The sequence below is a fragment of the Danaus plexippus genome (genome assembly GCF_018135715.1).
Source record: "Danaus plexippus chromosome 9 unlocalized genomic scaffold, MEX_DaPlex mxdp_24, whole genome shotgun sequence".
NCBI lineage: Eukaryota > Metazoa > Arthropoda > Insecta > Lepidoptera > Nymphalidae > Danaus > Danaus plexippus.
The window spans coordinates 2,810,399-2,831,636 of record NW_026869847.1 but is presented as its reverse complement, the minus strand read 5'-3'; the positions used below and the strand labels follow the sequence as shown (position 1 = coordinate 2,831,636).

The 21,238-nt window shown below is 32.9% G+C and overlaps 3 protein-coding genes across 7 annotated transcripts in view; 1 reads left to right on the top strand and 2 right to left on the bottom strand.

The window, feature by feature from the left end:
- The window catches only part of LOC116767354 (CAP-Gly domain-containing linker protein 2), a 33,654-nt gene extending 22,455 nt beyond the window's left edge, over window positions 1-11,199 (top strand). The window contains 15 exon segments of the mRNA XM_061527168.1: window positions 10-229; window positions 1,862-1,915; window positions 5,450-5,590; window positions 5,660-5,791; window positions 5,869-5,889; window positions 5,975-6,146; window positions 6,216-6,572; window positions 6,649-7,137; window positions 7,140-7,404; window positions 7,406-8,193; window positions 8,196-9,463; window positions 9,538-9,677; window positions 9,747-9,887; window positions 10,057-10,217; window positions 10,767-11,199. Of these exon segments, the coding sequence (XP_061383152.1) occupies window positions 10-229; window positions 1,862-1,915; window positions 5,450-5,590; window positions 5,660-5,791; window positions 5,869-5,889; window positions 5,975-6,146; window positions 6,216-6,572; window positions 6,649-7,137; window positions 7,140-7,404; window positions 7,406-8,193; window positions 8,196-9,463; window positions 9,538-9,677; window positions 9,747-9,887; window positions 10,057-10,217; window positions 10,767-10,813 (4,396 nt within the window). The 3' untranslated portion in view covers window positions 10,814-11,199.
- An 843-nt stretch (window positions 11,200-12,042) lies between these two features.
- On the bottom strand, window positions 12,043-13,203 carry LOC116767428 (DNA-directed RNA polymerase II subunit RPB11). The gene is made up of 4 exons (XM_032657748.2): window positions 13,039-13,203; window positions 12,871-12,960; window positions 12,618-12,792; window positions 12,043-12,137 (listed from the first exon to the last, which is right to left on the bottom strand). The coding sequence occupies exons 1-4, from the start codon at window positions 13,089-13,091 to the stop codon at window positions 12,102-12,104; spliced, it is 354 nt and encodes a 117-aa protein (XP_032513639.1). The 5' UTR covers window positions 13,092-13,203; the 3' UTR covers window positions 12,043-12,101.
- A 658-nt stretch (window positions 13,204-13,861) lies between these two features.
- The window catches only part of LOC116767781 (syntaxin-1A), a 36,321-nt gene continuing 28,944 nt past the window's right edge, over window positions 13,862-21,238 (bottom strand). For 2 of the 5 annotated variants that reach the window (XM_032658261.2, XM_032658259.2), the window contains exon 8: window positions 19,074-20,800. In XM_032658261.2, coding sequence (XP_032514152.1) covers window positions 20,723-20,800 — 78 coding nt within the window. In that variant the 3' untranslated portion in view covers window positions 19,074-20,722. Of the gene's footprint in view, window positions 17,262-18,376; window positions 18,472-18,820; window positions 18,921-19,073; window positions 20,801-21,238 lie in introns of those variants that run through there. The other 3 variants (XM_032658262.2, XM_032658258.2, XM_061527216.1) reach the window with 3 other exon arrangements.

Genomic DNA, 21,238 nt, shown 5'->3' with positions numbered 1-21,238 from the left:
CGATTTCAGGTACTTCGAGTGCTCGCCGCGTTTCGGTCTCTTCGCCCCGATATCGAAGGTGTCCCGTTCTCCATCAAACCGCAAGCCAGGTTCCTGTGCGATTCACAGCAACGGTCGCGCGACACCGCTCAGACGCTCCAACTCTCGCGAGTCGCTCACATCTCTCGGGACATCGATCGCGTCTTCCCGCGCGGGGGTGAGGCTCGGGGTGACGTCACTGGGCGCTCAGGTAGGCTAGCCCCGCGCGCGCTCGGCCGAGCCGCCATCACCTCGTCACACACACCCCGCACGCGCCCACCGCAGCGCCCCCAGCCTCCTCGACAAGACCTTGCTCGTCAAGAACGTGGAACTCGACCGTTGCGCCATTATCGCCCTGCCCCAGCCGAGGGTCTATTACGATATAATTTTTCGTAATTCGAAAAGCGAAGTCATACGAAGGTTCAGCGAATCGCTGCCGAAGTCGTGGCGGTGTTCGGAAAGCTCTATGAGTTTCGAGTCCCGGTCAGAGCGTTCGCGGCGTTCGTTGTCGTCCAGTACTAAGAGCAGTAAGAGTGGGACGTTGTGTGAGGCTGGTTGTTCGTTGGGCGTGCGCGGGGGTGAGGTGGTGCGGTGGGGGGGCAGGCCGGGGGCCGTGACGAGGGCCAGCCGGGGCCCAGCTGCGGACCTGTACGTGGAGTTGCCGCCGTCGCGCTCACACTTCTCTGGCTTCGGAAAAAGCTACCATTTCTCTTGCGTGTCGCCGTTTCAATTTACATATCCGTACGTCGTGTACATTTGAACTGTCAGTTCCTACGATATATAATCTCGTATTTAATCTCTTGTAATACAGTAAAAGTACAAATATACTCGGGTTCCGCACCTCCATATAGTCATACACCTACTCCACCTCATAAACGGTTTCCGTCCTTTGATATTTTTGAAAATATTGATCGACATGCAAGAGTCATGGTGAGTGTAGAGGTCGCTTCTTGTTATGCATGTATCAGTTTTATTTTGTTTGGTCTGTAGCTGGCACCGCCCTGGTTTGGCCCTTGTGTTAATTTCTTTTGCAATATTTAATTTTTCATATGCGGTTAACTAAGTGGAAGAACTTAGTCGATCGCTCGTAATTTTATTTATTTTCTGACATTCATTGTTTTTATTTACATTACGGCTTCAAAGGTGCTTCTTACGCATTTAGTGTAAAAATATAAGACTGCAGTAACGATTATTATTTGTCTGTGATATTATGTTTAAGAAGCTACTCTGGAAGGGAATTAGTTTTTTTGTAATTAACAAATTTGTTTTTGCATTAATACGGCATGGTTTTGCTCGTTGTCAGTAACTATATGCCATTTCCTCTCATAGTGTTATAAGATGGATAAAAAATAAATTTTCAGTATTTTCGCAAAATAAAATGACATTGACCTTTAGAAGAATGACTGAAATATAGTTCAGAACAAATATTTTTTTCTTCTCTCTCGGGTATATTTTGATATATTTTCCACTTCATATATTATTGTTGGCAGAAAAAGGGGTCATGAAGTCTTCATATCAGTATATATATTTATGAATTCTTTGATACAAATTCAAGTTCCCTTTGGTATCATTAGATGTGTATATATTTTGTAGATACAGCTAGAGAGCCATCAAATATTATTTTATCTGTGATTTTTGTTTGCATTTATCACCGCACAGTGTACTAAGTATTAGATATATGTCTAACTAATAAACAATTTCCAAGAAAAAGTTACCTAATTTTGTACACTGAGCGGTTAATGTAAGCTAACCTATGCCGTTTGTTTGCCGCATGCGCACTATCACTAACGTCACGACACGTTACGACACGACACGTCACGTCACAACATGTCGTACGCGACAGAGGGCCGGTCCACGCGCTACCTCAACCCCGGTGTCGGCGAAGAACGCGCTGCAGGTACAGTACCCGACTATTGCCGCGCGGTAAATTAAACAGCATGTGTCACGCATCAAAACAAGATGGCGGCGACTTTGACAGTTACAATACGGTGACGATAAAAAAAATAATAAGTGAAATACTTCGTCTGTATTTGTTCTGATAGATTTTAGATTCAGACTCTTTTTTCGCAGAACAAAATTCAGATTTAATCTCTTATTGCAAAAAAAAAAGTAATTTCCCCAACTCGTCAATGTAATGGTGCATTGATCAGTTTATCTGTTTTGAAGTATTTCACACATCTGGTTAATATCGCGCTTCAATAGTGATCTTAAATTTTAATTTGTACTGTCTCTGCAGCTATGATTTGGTTGGTACATATAAATTTGTTGTAATACACGTCAAATGTATTATATTCACGATATTATTACATTCTGAATACAATCCACTCAGGAAGGCTGTCGAAACTTTGGTAATGCTTATGTTTTATATTGTTATAATTACTTACAAACTAAATATATTAAAAACATTACTTATAGTTTCGTTATTATCTGTCGCACGTTGAAGTACAAATTACTTAATCATGTTCCAATAAATTTCCGATCAAACAAAAATGCTTACGCAAAACTGTGATATTGTTTGGTTTATATTGTAACAATAAAATCATATTATATTTTGTTCGATTTATTTAATTAATTTATTATTTTATGTATTTAAAGTTATTTATTAATTAAAAAAAAAAATACAACCAGTGCCTGTAAGCTCTGAAGAATATTCATAATATTAAGACATTACTAACTTTAGGTTTTAGCATTTCTTTGTGTTTAGTTATTACTTACTAATAATTCTTAATTATGTCTAATTAAATATAATAACATCTTAGTGAATAGTTTTTATTATTGGGTAATTTGTTTGATAATAAAATGTAATGGACCCGTCGTGTCTTATTACTTCACCCTTTTTCTTTGACCTTTTATATTAAGTTGTAAATTAAAGTTACGGAAACCTAATGATGTTGTTTTATTGAACTAATGGCTGTACAGTTCGCTTCGCATGGGAGTGAGGTCTTGAATGGCTTTATGGAAATGGTCCTATCTTTATGTATAAACTGTCGGATGTTGTGTATCAAATTTTTTATAAGCAATTCATAGTTTTTATTTTTTAATTATATCAAATGAGAAATAATTTTTATTGGCGTCCATTGTTTTACGTCCGTGAAGGTTTTATGTGATAAAACGGTTAAGTCTTCATTATTTTATTCGATGAATTCAAATAATTCGATTTATATTTTTAAATATACTAGGACTGTGATGTCTACTTTAAATTTCGCATGGTAATAAATTTAATCCTTTATATTCCTACCAAGTAAAATTTAGCCTCCAGTCTGGCCGTATTCCAAGATCGGAGCACATTTCCGCGTTTAAACTAAGCCTTTTGAAATAGAATTGCTCTCGAAATTGCCTCTTTGATATACTGTTTATACAATTTGAAAGTTAAATAGGGGGTCTTGTATGACGGTCCCTCTATTGTTCTCGTTTATGACCTGAGCGTGTAGATACCTCCTTAATTTAAAATAATTAGTTCCAACAAGAACGGCGAGTGATTCGTACATAATAAATATCTAGTTACTAGTGTGAGACGTATAAAATTTTATATATAAAAAAATATACACATGTATATAATCGATGGTTCAAAGCTTGTCGTATGCTAAGAAAAAAATGATTGTGTGGAAAATTTACAATGATCGAGCGATAATTCTGGCTTGTACCACAAATAAAAAAAAGTGTTTTTTTTTTACTCAATTTTATTATCGGTATCGATCAATAGGTTTTGTGGAAGAAGGCACTTGGGCTACAAAAACAAACGTCAAGCCTTACTTTATCATTAAAGCGGCTTCGGATAGAATACGTATGGGAGCAATATGATCCCAGAAGGTATTAGCGTGTCGGCGTCCAGACTAGACATATTTTTATATTCGTGAATTTTAAAGCGCGTTGTGCTTATAGCGCTCACGGTTCCTTGGGAAACCACTATCCAACCCTTGGAATGGTGAGAGGTTTCATCTCACGGCAATGTCTGTTTGTATATTGTCCTAATATATAGAAATCCATAGTTGAAGAACTCTTAAATATAGTAAATATACGATCGGAAACATACATTCAAATTATCAATGTCAAACAGAGCCCGCATGCAAGATTCTATTGATTACGTCAACCTTTTTATGTAAATTTCAAGAGCATCGAAACTTAAAGAATTGAAAAGGCAAAAATGTCCTGGGGGTATTTTATGATCTTGACAGCTAGAATTGCGGCAATTTTTTTTTTATATGGAACCCAAAGATATCTCGTTCATATATCATTTTAGGTTATTACGTAATAACAGGCCAAATTAAATTCGAAAAATACGAAATTTCTTTAGTAATTTTTGAACGTTTTCCAACTGAACTGCGTAAAATTTACCGCATACCCCGAAGGTCGATTAAATTCTCTAGAGATCGCAGACTCCTTCCCATTTGAACATTTCCTTTTACATGTAGCGATCCGGGTCAATTTCTCGCATGGTTTAATTTGACTACTATAAATATAATAGTAAACTAGCTTCATCTAAATGTAGGATTTGAAGCCTAGCAACAAGTTGGTTCTTATTTAGAGTTCATTACATTTTACGTAACAAATTAGTACGTTCCATTATTTACGGGGGCTGTGTAGGCAGGTGATAATGTGTTAGGATGCTTATAATAAGACATTATATACATCTCATCTCTATTCGGATGAATATTAAATGCTTCCTACGCGATATTTTCAACTTATTTGTAAATTACCATGTTTATGACACCATCGTAATATTTTGTTTTTATTATACTTCTGTTTGCTACTAGAACCGTCTATTTGCATAAATTCTTTTATGTTACGGTATGACCAATGTTATAAAAGTGAACATATACCTTACATATAAAAATAGGTTAGGATTTTTATATCAATAAAGAGAGCTGTGATGTTTTCGTATTCACTTAATTCTAATACAGTGAATAGAGATAATTTTCATAGTTATCGTTCTGAGAACCATTTCAAAATGCTATCGAAAGTCTTAAGTAATTAATGTTTCGGTCATCCCTAAGGGGCGAACTGTACTATGTAAACATTGCTTTACCTTTGCACATGATCCTAAGGTTATTAATTATGACTTAAGTCACGTATTACAGATTTAGGTCAATGTGGGTTGAATTGTAATATGTTAATCAAGCTTGCTTTAATAAGAAAATTAATTTCTGTAGGATTTTACCTGGATTATTTTTATTTAGAATAGACACCATCAGTTTTGTGAATGAAGCATACCAAATGAACGGCAACATTTGTATAAAATTAGTTCTAATAATCTAATATTTTGTTTATACGAATTTCTACTGCTGTTTAATTTATACGTTTGTTAAAATATAATACAATACAATATTGTGTAATAATGTTGGAACATGATTAAGAATGTATATGGCTTATAATATAAATCTTTATTTAATGACATTAGAAATTTAACTTATTTAATTTGTGATAATAACAGGAATTATTACGAGAGAAGCAAATGCATTTGGAAAAGTTAATGCGGGAAAGAGAGTTGGAAAGGGCAGAGGTCGCAAAAGTATCGATACAAGCCGATCGATCCGAGACTGCATTAGCACAGATTAAAAAGGAAGCGACGCACGTATGTTGACGTTTGAAAATATAATTTTATTATCTATATTTTTTTTATACATTCTATGATTGTTAATAGATAAACAACGAGAATGCGAAACTCAAAGCTGAACTGGACAAACTTAACAAAATGTTGGAGGATGAACGGCAGAAGGTCGAAGATCTCATGTTTAGGAACGAAGAAGAAAATATCAACAAGGAAGACTATAATGTAATGTACAAACTATCATTTAATCTATTATATATGAACATTTAAGAATACCTCAACTTATGTCTTTTTTTTTTCAGAAATACAAAGAGTCGATGGAGGTAAACAAAAACTTGTCGTTATAATATTCATCATATTTAAGACAAAAAATACGAGTCCAATTTGAGTTTTATAAAACTTTTGCAGATTGAAAAATTGGAACGTGAAAAACTTATACGAGATCTCGAAGCGGAGGTGGCGCTTCAAGCGGCCCGAGCTGAAACTACGGCAGCGACTTTACGGGTATTAGAAGATCAAAGAAGCGCTGAAATGAGCGCTTTAGCTGAACAACATAAAGAAGAATTGGTAGCTGCACAAAGTAAATATACACCGTTCATAATTTTTTGACGTCATGTCGATTTATTTACTTTCAAAGATAATGTTTTAGCTTTATCATCAGAACTGCAAAAACTCCTGGATGAAGCATATGCATTGCTTCAAGAAAAAGAATCTGAAAAGGATTCTCTTGGTAAGAGCTTGTCGGAGGAGCTTTCTAAAGTCAAGATAGAATCAGAGAGAGCTTTGAACGAAGCTAGAACTAAACTGGCCATAGCTCAGACTGAGTTTGAAACACAAGTCTCAGTTATGAACGCCAAGCTGCAGTTGGCTGAATCAAAACTGGAGACGGAGAAACAAAACGTGGAGAGGTTAAATAAAGACAGTAGCGAGATTGTTATAGACTTGAATAATAAACTGATCGCTCTACAAGCTATGGTCGACGACAAAACATTGGAATTCAATAAAGGTACAGACAAGAAATAGTTCAAAATAAAACACATTACTTTACATACAATAAATAATAAAAATTTTGTACGTTTCAGTAACTGGCGCGAGCAAAGAACACGAAGTTAACTTAAACAAGGAAATAACGAAACTGAAAATGGAACTCAGCGCTAAAATTCTTGACTTGGAGCAGTTAGAAGACGCGAAGAAGAAACAGGAAACGCTTTATAAAGCACTCGAAGACGAAGCCAAACGTGTCCAAGACGAACTTTCAAGTAAGGTCAGCGAATATGAAAGCATTTTGAACGAAGCGTCACAGAAGGAAGAAAATAGTAAATCCGAGATCATGAAACTACAACAGGAACTTAACACAAAAACCAAAGACTATGAGAAACTGCGCAATGAAACGAGCCAATCAATAAACGCTAACGAGAAGCTTATAGACGAACACAAACAAACAATTCATGAGAGAGATAAAGAAATTATTAAATTAAAAGATGAGTACGAAAATATGACAGCAAGTTTTAACATCAAACACACTAAGATAGCCGAGGAACATAAGAAAGAAATTGAAAATCGCAATAGCAAATCGAAGAACTGACTAAGGAGATAGAAAATCATAAACAGGCTTTAAATCAAAGCAAAATTGAACTCGACACTTTGAATACGCAGTTCACGTTGAATAATGACGAACTAAACGCGCTCAAGGAAGAAAATATGAAATTAAAACAATCGCTCAACGAACTCACGAACGCGAACACAGAACTCAAATCACAGATTGCCAAAATGGAGCTCGAAATCGGTGAATATAAACGTCAACTCGCCAGCTCCATAGAACGCTGTGAGGAAATCAAAAATCCAAGAGACGATCGAAACAGAGTACATGAATCTCACTGGACAGACGACGGATTCTAACGAACAATTCAATAAGCTCTCCCAGCATCTTAAGAACACGGAAAATGAACTTCAAGCTATGAAAGATAAATACAGAGATGCCTCCAACAGCTGCGGAAGAATTGAACAAGAATTTAAACAAAAAATATTTAAACTACAAGAAAACTTCGCAATGGAAAGAGGTCAGTTGGTCAATTCCATCGACGATTACGTTCAGAAACTGAATGCGTCGGAAAATAAGATAAAAGAATTTGAAGTTTTAATCAATGAAGCGACTAACCGTTTACATGAATTCGAAAATCAAAATGATAAATTACTAGACGAAAACATGATATTGAAAACTGAAATAGAAAATCTTAGAATTAGAGAGCAAGAAATAAACAACGAACACGACGCTGTACGCAAGAATATAGAGATTGAACTTGAAAAACATAAGGAGGAAATAACCGCACTGAAAGCTGATGGGGCGACGTCTGAAGTAAAGTTAATGGAAAAAGTAGACCAATTGACTGAGGCACAGAATGATTTGAATAATAAACTGGAAGAAGCTCGCAAACATGAAGATTCCTTGCAAAAACTCTTAGAGGATATGACCACGCAAGTCGATAACCAAAAACATCAGTATGAGAAGGAGGTCAATAACCTGCAAGAGCAATTAGTATCAGTTAACGAAACACTGAACGCGCAGAAACAGAGTGAGTCACAATTGAAACAGGCTCTCGAAGACAAACAGAACGCTATTAAAGAATTGTTTTAAAAGTTGAGATGTTAGAAGTGGATGTTAGATCGAATTGTGAAATTATAAACGAAAAAAATAATCAACTTTCTCAAGCTAATGAGGAGCTGAATAAAATGACAGATTTGAAGAATAAAATCGAAGAGCAGCTAAATTCATCTCTACTGGAGGCGTCGAAATTTAAACAACAATACGAAACGCTGTTACATAATTCAACGGCTGGAGAGTCACTGCTGAAGGAGCAGCTCGACCAGTTAGAGTCGGTTAAAACTCAGTTAGGGTCCATATCTAATGAGAAGACTTTACTAGAAGAGAAATATAACGAAACCTGTAAAGAAGTTGCAAATTTGAGAAACGAGCTCGAAGATACTGGCAAGAATTTAAAAGATAACCTTGAAATAATCATAGAACTGAAAAGAGATCTTAGTGAAAAGGAACTCGTCATCAGGTCACAGAACGAGAAAAATGACACTTGTAATAACAAAAGCCAACTATTGACAGAAGATATATTAAAACTACAAGAGGAAGTTAACAATAAAAACAACCTGTTGGAACAAAAACAGAAAGAATTAACGGTCCTTAATGAAACTTTGCTGTTGGAAACTAAGAAAACACAAGAAACTATTCGACGTTTAGAAAACGAAGGAACTGAATTAAAATCGAAGTATGCGAGTGAAACTGAATCATTAAACAATACTATCAAAACATTACAACATCAACTAGACGCACAGCAACAGCTGCTCGGAGAACTTCAAAGTTCAAAAGAAAAAGTTAGTGATTTGGAACAGTTGCTGTCCAAATCCGAAAACGACATAAAAAAACTTACAAACATCAACGAAGCCCAGAAAGTGAATTACGAAGATCTCAATAAACAATTACAGAAACAATATGACGATTACAAAAAAGATAGCAAAGCTATAAGAAACGATCTGAAGAATAAAATTAATGATTATGAGAAACAACTACAAGATTCAAAAGACAGAGTGGCGTCGGAACTAGACGAACAGAATAAACTCCGAGAGAAACTTGTTGAGGCCGACAACAAACTGTTGGATTTATCACAAAAGCTCGAACTGATATCCGTTCAGCAAAGTAATAATGAGAGCAAAGACGAAAGATTAGAAAAACTGACTTTGGAACTGCAGGAAACGAGAAGAAATGGAGCCGAGGCGTTAGCGAATAGTGAAAAAACGATTGCCAAATTAAGAGTAGACATTGAAAATAGCATTAGAGATATTAACGTTAAGGATAATCAAATAAAGCAATTGCTGGAAGATTTGAAGGTATTTGTAATTAATTTTAACATTTATTTAATCTTCATATTTATGTACAACTTAGTAAATATTATTTTTTGCAGACTCAGAAGGCAAAGGTGGAAATAGCAGAAAGAGAGAAGGTCATTTTGCAAAAAGAAATGGTACAGAAGAGTAAAGACGTAAGAGACAAAAACGATAATGCAGCGGGTCTCTTGGGACAGGGCGATACAGCTCAACAAAAGTGAGAAAAACAACATAAAAGTATAAAAAAGTTGAATGGCCAACACAGTTTATTGCATTTTTGTTGTAGGGCTGATGATAAAGAAGTTATAGACGGACAGGTGAGCTTCTTGAACTCTGTGATAGTAGACATGCAACGAAAGAACGAACAGTTGACGGCGCGCGTGCAAGCCCTAGAGGGAGCCACGGTCGCCCCTGAGCCGCCATTGTTGTGAGTTAAATATTTACTGCAATTTTAACTTCATAGCGATATATCATTTATTTGAAACTAATGCAAAAATTTGTTTTTTTACTTAGCATCAGATTTGCATGAATTTCTTGGTTAAAAGTTAAGTTAATGACATATATTGGTAATAATGAAAGAATTCTCGTGATTCCAGTAACGGTCGCAAGACTCGTGCGCCGCGACTGTTCTGCGACATCTGTGACGTGTTCGACGCTCACGACACAGACGACTGTCCGCGACAGTCCGCCGAGCCTACCCTCCCCACGGAGCGCAAACCTCCGCCTCCGCCGAGACCCTACTGCGATATATGTGAAGGTAGTATTGTAACCGCTAAAGATTCCCACTACGTTATGTGATCAAAGACTTTCGCGAGTGTAACCGAAACGTCGGGAGGATGTAGTTTTAAAAATAATAAAATAACTCGTAGTAATCTGAAAATATTAGTTTCTCTCGCACTACGTTTTTGTCACTAAAGCAGTATAGGGAAAAGAGCTGAATGAACCTCAGGCATATGATTTTCTAGTTGCTTTAACTACAAGACAAACTAGAACATATCATTTTATATTTTCTAGTCGAACTCAATTAGATGGAAGATTTATTTTGTTAAAGGAACATGAATCTACATCCAACTAAACATATTTAAATTTATTTCTAGAGGACTTTACTTATGGTAACTATAAAGTCTTGATATAATCGTCAGTAGAATGGATACAGACTGCAAATATTAATTATTCTATTATCCGAAAATATAGGACCATATTGAACAAATACGTGAATCACTAATAGTAATAGAATTTTCGCTTTCAACCCTCGATATATTCAATGGAGTAAATTTACTAAACAAAATACATATTTTTGTTTCAGTATTCGGCCACAACACGGAGAACTGTGATGAAGAAGAGACATTTTAATAGCTATTTATTGTATTTAGTTTAATCTATTATTACCATTGTTGCTGTTACTTGTTTCTCTTGCGTATTATTTATTATACCATGGAAATGGTAGTCCCGTTTTGTTAGGTTATAATAATAGTAGAAAAATATTTGTAAATAAGTACTCTTTTGTTATTGTTTTATCGTGTTTTAAGTTCATCGAGGGATGGTATTGATTTTTCTTGTGCATTGTCTGGTTATAATGCATAAAGAGAAATAGGCTAATAATCAGACACAGATCGATTTGCATCACAGTCACAGTTTTAAACATGGTTCGTCTTAATCACACACCAACTTTTATTTTATATTTTAGTAAGGGAACACCAAATTAAAATTTTATAAAATCAATAAAATGATTAAAATTATATTTTGGTTTTAATAAACACACCTTTAAAGAGTTTTTTTAAGACAGCTGAAAAACTAATGTCCAATATATTTTGTAGTGATTCGTACGCCGTTTGGGTTATAGCCTTTAAAATAACGAATTATTATTGCCAATTTAAAGGTGTTGTAATAAAATGGATATAGGTAGCTGCTAGTTTTAATATTACTAAATATTCCATTGCAATTTTTTCTATAGGGATATAAAAAAGCAAAATCTTAACATACATTGATATCGGTCACCCCAGGCCCTGTGAAATTCCTGCTGCACAAAATTCATGACATTGTTCGTTATTATGATTTCTCTATATAAATAAAAGACCAATTAAATTTATATAGTATAAAAGAAAAAAATACTCTTCATGACGTACTCAAGCCAAGGTATTGTAAATGATAGAAATTTATACTGTAGTGTTCTAATAACTTATCAATGTTTGCAAGTTATTAAGATCAAAACTATATGTTTATTTAGGAGATACCCGCTTTTGTGGATTCCTGAAATTATAACCGTTACTTTCGATATTCTACATATGTGATTTGAAATAGCAACAAGCTGTGGGAAGCAATTTTGTTTTTTAATATAGCGAATATTTTATATTTGAAAAAGATTTATAGTAGTTGGAGTGCAAAAGATGAGTGCTGGTAAAATGGAGTGGAGAAGGAGATCATATCATCCATCTAGTGCGGTTAAGGACTGAATAAGACGATGAATTGAAAATTTATATCTGATACCATGTAAAGAATACATGCATATGTTGTGATTCTCACCATTTAGATTTTTACTAATATTTTTTTGTATGTAGTGTAAGATTTAATAAAACAATGTGTCAATATTTACACATATGTACTTAATTTTATTTAGCTTAATTTTATTCATTGATTTTCTTCAGTCCAAGCCATCTTTCTTTTCTTTAATTGCTTCCTGAAAACAAAAAATTATAAATTACTGAAACTAACAATTTCTTATTTAAGTGTAGTCAAAACACTCATTTCTATTTTTGTATTCATTTTCTGTGAAATTATTTGAAGAAATATTAATATTAATTCCCGCAATAGAGGTCCGTCAAATTGCTAACGGACTGTTAATTAAAAGCTATAACTTCAATGTGGTTGTCTTATAACAAGAAGGAATAATTTGGTAGCCGGTCATTTAACATGTCATTTAATAATGCCTTGTTAATTTTTCATCATGGGCCATAAATATTTTGACAGACATTATATTTTTTAAGGTAGGTTAGTAAATGCCTCATTTAGATCTAACAAACAGAGCTTGGAAAAACTGGGTCTTAGTCTTTTACTATACATAACCTTATTAGTCTATAAAGATCCTGTGTTGTTACCGCAAATAATAGCAGGAAATATTATATACTAATACTTAATAAATATTTTTTATAAAACTCACCTTAAATCGTTCTTCAAACAAAGATAACTCAGATGTTAAATCTGTTATGGCATTCATAAAGGCATCTTGAGGTGTATAGTCCGAAGTTGTTTGAATACGCAAAACAAATTTATGTTCTAAAGGATGTGGTACTTTATAGCCTGCAAACAATACTTTCGGGTCCTTTAAAAGTTGGCTGTAAAAGTAGAATTTGCCATGAATATACGGATTGCTGGTTATTGTGAAGCACATTTCTTTGAAGTTAATTACTTACTGTCTAATCATGTTTCCAAGCGAATGGTCTTCCTTATTAACAGTAAATATAGCCGCATTTGTAACTTTTGTATCTTCTTCTTTCTGAACCCTTAAAGTATAAAAAGCAATAATTGTTATTATAATGTGATACAAAAATTTACGTGTTTTTGTTGGCACAAGAACTTACTTCTTTTCTCCATCATACAGTAAAAATGATTCGAATGTCGGTGGTGCGTTCATGGTGAAACGAGCAAATAATTAGTATTAACTGTTATTATCAAAATATTTTTGCAATATTCATCAGGTAACAACAACTTAAAATACCTAGTTGTTCAAGTGACAAACTGTCAATGTCATTGTAATTTTTTCTATGCTATGGCTTCATTCACATTGAAATTGTAAATATTTAACAACGTTTTAAAATTTTTAACATCACTGTACCCGGAACCGATATGACAATTTTTATATTTAATTATACATATCGCGATCTATTCGAATGCCATTGTCATAAAATTTTATTGTTAAATAAAACGAGGAAACGATCTATGATTGTAAGGATCCGATGTTAGTCTCAAGGGTAATTAGACCTTAAAAAAATTGCCAAACCCTTTCGTTTAAGGGAATGATTTTTAAACTTTTTCGTTTTTATTTAAAATATGGCATCAATCACACTGGAAATGTGTAATATTTTTATAATGTGACGTCTTTATTTATTAAAAACTTTTTATGTTAAACCTCCGAGTTCATAAATGTCAAAAAGTAATACTTGGTTCAAAATGGATTGAGTTGTCAGAAGAACAAATCAATATTTAATGTGCCAAATTAATGACATAAAACATCTGTATATTTTTAATATTTACAAATTTCCAATTTTTATTTTACCAATCATGTAACCGTATTTTTATTACAGTTGCTATTTTAGTTGCCAAACTTTAATTAAAATGTTCACTATACATGACAACTTATAAGATGCCAATGATTGTAAGCGGAAAGGGTAATAAAATCCATAATCACAGCAGAAAACACCGTTTATTTTATAATTATGAGAAAATTTCAGATTGATAACCTACATACTGAATGACTATAAAACCAATCTAACTTGAATTTTACAACGTGTCCACAACTTCATTGATTAAGTCAAAATACAATACTTTTTATCCATAATAAATATTCCTTTACAAGATTACAAGAAGTTTTTCATAGAGAGATACTTTCAATATATAAATATCTTTACACAATAATAATACGAACAGAACAACGTAACACTATTATAACAATTCCGATTAAATAAACATACGTGTAACTATAAAACAACATCATCTCATAATAAATCTTTTATATAATCGACACAACTCAACGCCAAGCAACATCGATAGATTTAAATTATAACAAAAGCACGAATATTATTATCTGGTAATATATTTTAACTACTAATTGATGTCTAGCGACTCTACTATTACAAGAGGTTTTTTATTTTTCTACAAATCGGTAACTGTATTTATATTTAAACACGTTTATCGACATCTAGTGCTTTGGAAATTGATTCAGACTTTTGGCAAAGGCCTTAATTGGTTGTGGAAATTTATTGTAACACTTGAATTAATCTAAATCACTATGAAAAGGGCGCTTTAAGGACGAGTTAAGTTAGACCAAACGTTCGAAAGCTATTACACCCAAAACTAGAAGATTAATACTCGTATTTAAAATCGCCAGTTTTGAGACTCGATCGGATATATTCCATTGTTAAATTTAATTCTTTTATACGTAATGCGTTCGTTGTCCCATAATATTACAAAGCAAGAACAATGTAGATACATTTTTTTTAATTCATCAACAGGGCTACCAATTTGAATAAGTTAAATATATTTAAATACTTATAATGTTATAGTAAACTTGTACATTACAGCATGTGATTACGTCGCGAGTTTATACCACAATACATATAATGCCTATTGACCAAGTTCCATAATCTGTCGAGGAAGCTTCTTAAATGACGCTTTTCATACTTTAACACTTATCATCTATATTTCTGTTTAGGTAATAAAACGCTATAAGAATTGACACATAAGTATATAAACTATACTAATTGTGTACTTATTTTTACATAATTAGCAATCCAATAACAATAATATGCATACTATTTGTTGATTATGAAAATATCTATTAATTAATATAATGTTTTTAGTCTGTTGAGAACGCGGAGCTTTGAGCGCTAGTCTCAATGGATGTTCTTTATGGTAGCCAACAGCACAGCTGTCGAAGGCTATGGACACTAGTATAAATACTTGAACTTTAAACGCCGGCGTGCCCTTATGGACACGCCAATCTCACAGGATAAGCTAATAACAGAGCAATATAACTGTTACACGACGAAGACTATCAGAATAAGAGATCAAGGAAAGCCGACTAGAAATAGTGTTATGTATAATACAATTTACAAATATATAACTCGTTTAGATGAATTGAACCGCTCTAGGCGAAGTCGGGTCCGAGTAACTTGTGCGCGAGTACTCGATCAACTACTTTTAAGTTAGATTGGTGTCAGTTACACAGCCTCTTAGTGAGGCCGTATTCTTAATTCTATATGATTTTAATGCATCTAATTTTGAATGCGATGATATAAAGACACGTACACAATAGAGGAAACATTTGCGTGAAGCTTGCACTCGAGTCCGTTGAGACGCCAGGCGTCGGACAAGCGACACAATTGACTGGCGGATAAATATATAAGACCGTCTTCTCAATATATATAATAAAGCTACAGAGAAAATGGTATCACCTAGTTCTCTCTACTAATACAAAGGCAACTAGATGAAATCCTACTCTTAAGGATAAAAATCTAATTATGTAATGTTAAAATTAACATTGCTTCATTTCCTTATATATGCGTCAGCATACTAGAAGGGATCTCGAGGCATAGACGGGACACTTCCATAATCCTTAGTGCCGTTGTAACTCCCCTCGCCCTTTTAAACTTTTAGTTTTACAAGATGTATCAGAACTCTCACTAATTATGATATTCTCGTAAATTAATATGATATAATTATTATTATTTATATCAGGAAAATGCTAAGAAGTTTAAACATTTGGTGCTTAAGTATCCGAGCATACTACGTGTACGCCGCACCGATCAACACGCCCGTCTCTACCCACATGCTGAACTCTGAACTCTGTAGGTGATTTAAATTCATTAAAAAATTTACCCTAGCTAAAAAACAGCTACATTATTTTTTACTGTACAACGAAGGGAGCCTTAATGTTTTAACAAACAGAACATAAAGTAAACCGTCCATTTAACTAACATTCTCTTAAGCGTCCAGTATGTACGTCCATTTTTCACAGTTAAACTTACTATTTAATAAACGTTACACTCACAATTAACAATTAATTTTAATTAATATTATTATTATTAATTATGTTAAAATTAACCGAACAACAACTGCATCTACTATCACACATTCGAAACTTTAAAACAATTTTACAAATTGCACTCGAACGTCATTATTGCTAGGCGACGCGATATGTAGCGCGGGACGAACGACACAGACACGGCTGCCACGATTAAAATATATTAGTCCACAAATAAACATTATTAACACAGGCTATAATTTTTTTATGGATAAATAAATAAAAATAGAAATACATAAATCCTAATGACGTAAATAATATTTTTTAATAATCTGTTATTCGGTAACCGTGTTCAACATGGCGTCTGTTTGTTTGTCACCGCTGGCCTCACTATATTTATACGCGTGCTGAATGCCACCACTAGTCTTAACCGAAACGTCTCACGAGGCGTCCATGCCACAACGAAAACTCAAAATGCTGATTGTTTAACTATTTTTATGTTATTAATTATTAATTAGTGAATAATTTGTATCACAGGTATGAGCCGTCATACCAGGCTGAACTTTACCCGAACCGAAGCTATCCAACAGCGTAGCCTTACTTAAATATATAGAAGTATTATTACCTAATTCCACAGGCATTTATTTGTGATTATGTAAAAAGGCAGAAACACGAGCCCCGAATAAATACATCTGTATGCAACAACTACGTACATTCGTAATGTTAGGTATTAAACAAAATATTTTATACGTTTCTGTTGTTTTTTTTTTATTCGTAGACAAAGCTAAACAACTACAAAATATAAAGATGGACGCTTAAAAATAAATACAACAAAAGATCCGATAGCTACATATAAATATTTCGAGTATCGATTCAATAGAATTGCATTGATTTGACAATCGATTGATAAACATGTACAACGTCTAAACATTGTCCGTAAGGACGATATAATGTCTTAGAGATAAAATCTAACAAATTATAAATGTATGAGAAACTCCGTGGTGAAATCTGTCGTATGAGGATGCAGGCACCAATATGGGCAATGTTTCTTGCTTCTCGGTCCTGGGGAATATTAATTGGATTAACATTTAATATTAATTGGATTAATTAACTTTATGTATTTTCAACTTAACATAAATTTCGTTTGATGTTAGTAGTAATTGTCAATGTTGTATTTATATGTTGATGTTTTAAGTTTAAGTTAATATATTGAAGAATTTTAGGATTAAGTGCAAGGTTTTAAATACATATATATATAAATAGGGATTTTTGTTTTATATAATAATTAAAAATATTCAGTTATTCTATGTATAATACTTTTACTCCTACTTGAATGTTAGCTATACTTATTTTTTGATATAAAATAATTTTAGCTACGTAAAACATTATATTCTTTGATAGAAACAGTACTATTACTATATAAACAAATAATACCTATTTCAAATAGCTTCAATATTATTTTATCTAATTATAATCACCTATATTTAGATATCGTCTTAAAAAATTCACATGCAGTGCTTGTATTTTATAATTTTATAAATAGTGGGGTGGAATTATAAAAGAGCGATGTGGTTTTATATCAAAAAAAAAAAATAGAGAAAATTGTAGAATATAAAAAAAAATCTAAGTGGGAAAGATATAAAGAAAGTGCCAAAGGAGTTTTTATATAAATAATAATACGATTGTTTTTTTTTTTTTTTATCAACTTGCGTACATCTTGAGTGTCAATAAATTATTATTATGATGTATTCTCAACTCGCGTTGTAGGCAACTTGATTTATGCGTGCGATTTGTTCGGCGTTCGTGTGGTATCTTTTTGGCGTGGTGACTAAATTTTATTTACATGAAAAAATTAAGAAATTTTAAAAAGTGAAAATAGATTATTCCTTCCGATACATTACAACACAAGTTTATATGTCCTTTAATAATAACGATATCTGTATTATGTTTGAGACGCTATTTGATGTTCTCGATGATGTGCATCCAAATGATACGTTTGCATGCAAATTTTTCGTCAACAACCTCCGACACTACGTCATAATCCTAATATTATTTAACTAAGACGGATGTAACTGCCATGTGAATATCGCCATAGCCTTAATCATGAACTACTCGATGACCATATCAAACAGTCTAGCTAGGATGCTCTATAAGCCCAGGGATATCACGCCTCAAACCTGCCCCCTTGAACCGTTTAGAAGAATGTGTTATACACGTAGCCGGTCGCAATGAGCCCGAGCACGAGCAGGCACAGCATTATCATAATCTTCTTCTGCACAATGGACAAACACAACACGAATTAGTGACTAGAATTTAATGGCGAGCGCGGTCTCATTACCTTCCAGACAACACCGTTCCAGAGACATATACGATTCTATATTCAAATAATACAACGCAACACAACTCCCGGTAACTTCCATTCCGGAGTACGAAGACCGATATCCGTAAAACAGCCGTTCTAAAATCGAATAATAGAACGCGTCATAATCCCGGAACATCAGTATTGTACTATAGAATAAAAATTTCCGAACGCCAGCCGCGTTCTAAATTCGAATGATAGAATCATGTTTCGGAACGTTCTAGAATGCAGAGTCCGCAGCTCGCTGTAGTTTTCAGTTTACCTTTGAGCATTGTGTAGGTTGTTGTTCACAATGAGGACCAGACGTATCCGACCACCACCAGGCCCAGTATGAGCAGGCATACAAGGATCATGATCTTCTTCTGTACAGCCGAATGGTCATGGAACAGTACGCTTTAAACCTTGTCCACTGTTGACTCTCATATATTATACAACTCGGGCATAATTTTGAAACGAGTGCGTCATTTGCCTTTTGTATCGAGGTGACTTAATGTATATAAAAAATAAAAAAAAAATCAAAATAAAAAATAAATATGTGTAATTCTTTCACACGTAACATAAATTATTTACAACTTGAGTTTTATACGCAAAAAAATATATTTTGCATTGACCATTAAACAATCTGTGTAAGAAAACAATTTTGGATTACAAACTTAATATTGACAGTTACATAAATACGTGTGATTTAACTGTTCTTATACAATATATTCTATGAAACTGGAAGATTCAAACATACAAGTCACATACATTTAAGATCACAGTTAATAATATTGTAATCAATAATAAATAATTAATGTGCGTTTCATTATAACAAATAATAATATTATTTTACTTTAATATGCTATATGTATATAAATGCATAACACGAAATAATAAAGATATCGTTCGTTAAATACAATTTGTTCCGGAGATATTAAAAAATACTGCTGTTAAAATATTACATCATATTATATTTATAACAACTCTATAAAGACTAGTCTACACTGGCTATGATGTGATAACAAACAATACAACTTGAGCTATCTCTAATATGATTCTAATAGGGGTTTTAATATATTAATATGATACTAAAATTAATATAATAGCCAATGTACACTAGCACTACAATAAGTACTCAATAAACAAATGAAAAAATCTACACATCTATGACATTAGGATGTGAAAAGGAAATTTAAATTAAGAACATAAAAAAAATTATATAGCTAGATATTAAATTCGTTACAAGCGAAAAATTTTGGTATTATATTATAAAAAACAAAATATTTTTAATTATAGAAATATATTTAAAATTGGAACTCCGATGAAAGGACAAAAGAGTTTCATTGTGATTTTTTTACTAATTTATAATCATGTGGAAGAACCAAAATTTTTGGTTTGAGATAAGTATACTCAGCAATAACAAACTTATTTCGCTACATGAATACTGATTTTTATGATGGAGAGATTTGTGATTTTAATCAACAAACAATAAATAAATAACAAAGGGTATTAATGAAAAAAATTAAACAACATTTGCTTTAAATAATTAAATCGAAATGCTATTTAGTGTTTTTTAATTATTAATAATTCATAATTATTTAAGTAAATAATGTATATCTATAGAAAAATTTGCTTGTTATGACCTGAACTTGTTCCAATACTTGATACATATTCTATAAGAGGTCTTGATATAGTGGTTTCGTTTAGATTTGTTGACATATAGGAAAATATTTACAAAATAACCGAATTCTGGCAACACCAGGTACACAGTATATACAATAACCATCTAACTAAAGCACAATATACTTATTGCACTATAAATATTGTCTTCATTACACCAAGCTAATTATATCGTATTTGATAATACAATGTTGCATTGGCTTTAAACAAAACCTATGTTCACTGGTATATATTTCGATACACCTGTTCCCGTGATTAAGGTTGCGTTTCCATTCAAAACTAACGACACTATAAAATTCATTCTAAAAACAAAAATCAGTAGATATTTTATATAAAGTATAATGAAAACGCATCCTTATATTGTATGAAAGCTGGCACTTCACTAAACACGTCTGATAACTTACAACTAATAAGTATATCAGTTACAAATATCAGTTTTTTATTTTTATTTTATTTTGCACCGACAGTTATATTCGAGGCTCGATGACGTCACAACCGCCTCCGCCTAGCTCAGCACAATCGCTAGCACTATTATTAATATTACCAGCGAAATGGTCAGGCATATTATGAGGAAGATTTTTTTCTGCAATGACAAAACAAACAAAAAGAAAATAAAATCGTCGCATACGTTCTACATAATACGGTTAATTATATTTTTTTATCTGAAATAAATAAATAAATATATGTATTCAATGATGCCATGCATTTATTAAATTTAATTTAGTAATGTAATTATATTTTTTTATTATATCACTTAATGAGAAATTTAATCTATTATATATGTATGCATATAAAATATGTTATGTATAATTATAATACATCAAGGCTTCAAGCAAAAATACATCCAAAGCTCAAAAATGCCCTCAACCCTCTAACATAGATACGAAGCATGACAAAACATGAGCGAAACTGCAATAAGTTGAATACACAGTAATATATAATGTACCGAAAGACGTTCATGTCTAAATGTAGAGTATTAAACTACTAGAGTTTCCACAACTATATTTAAAGTACCATCACT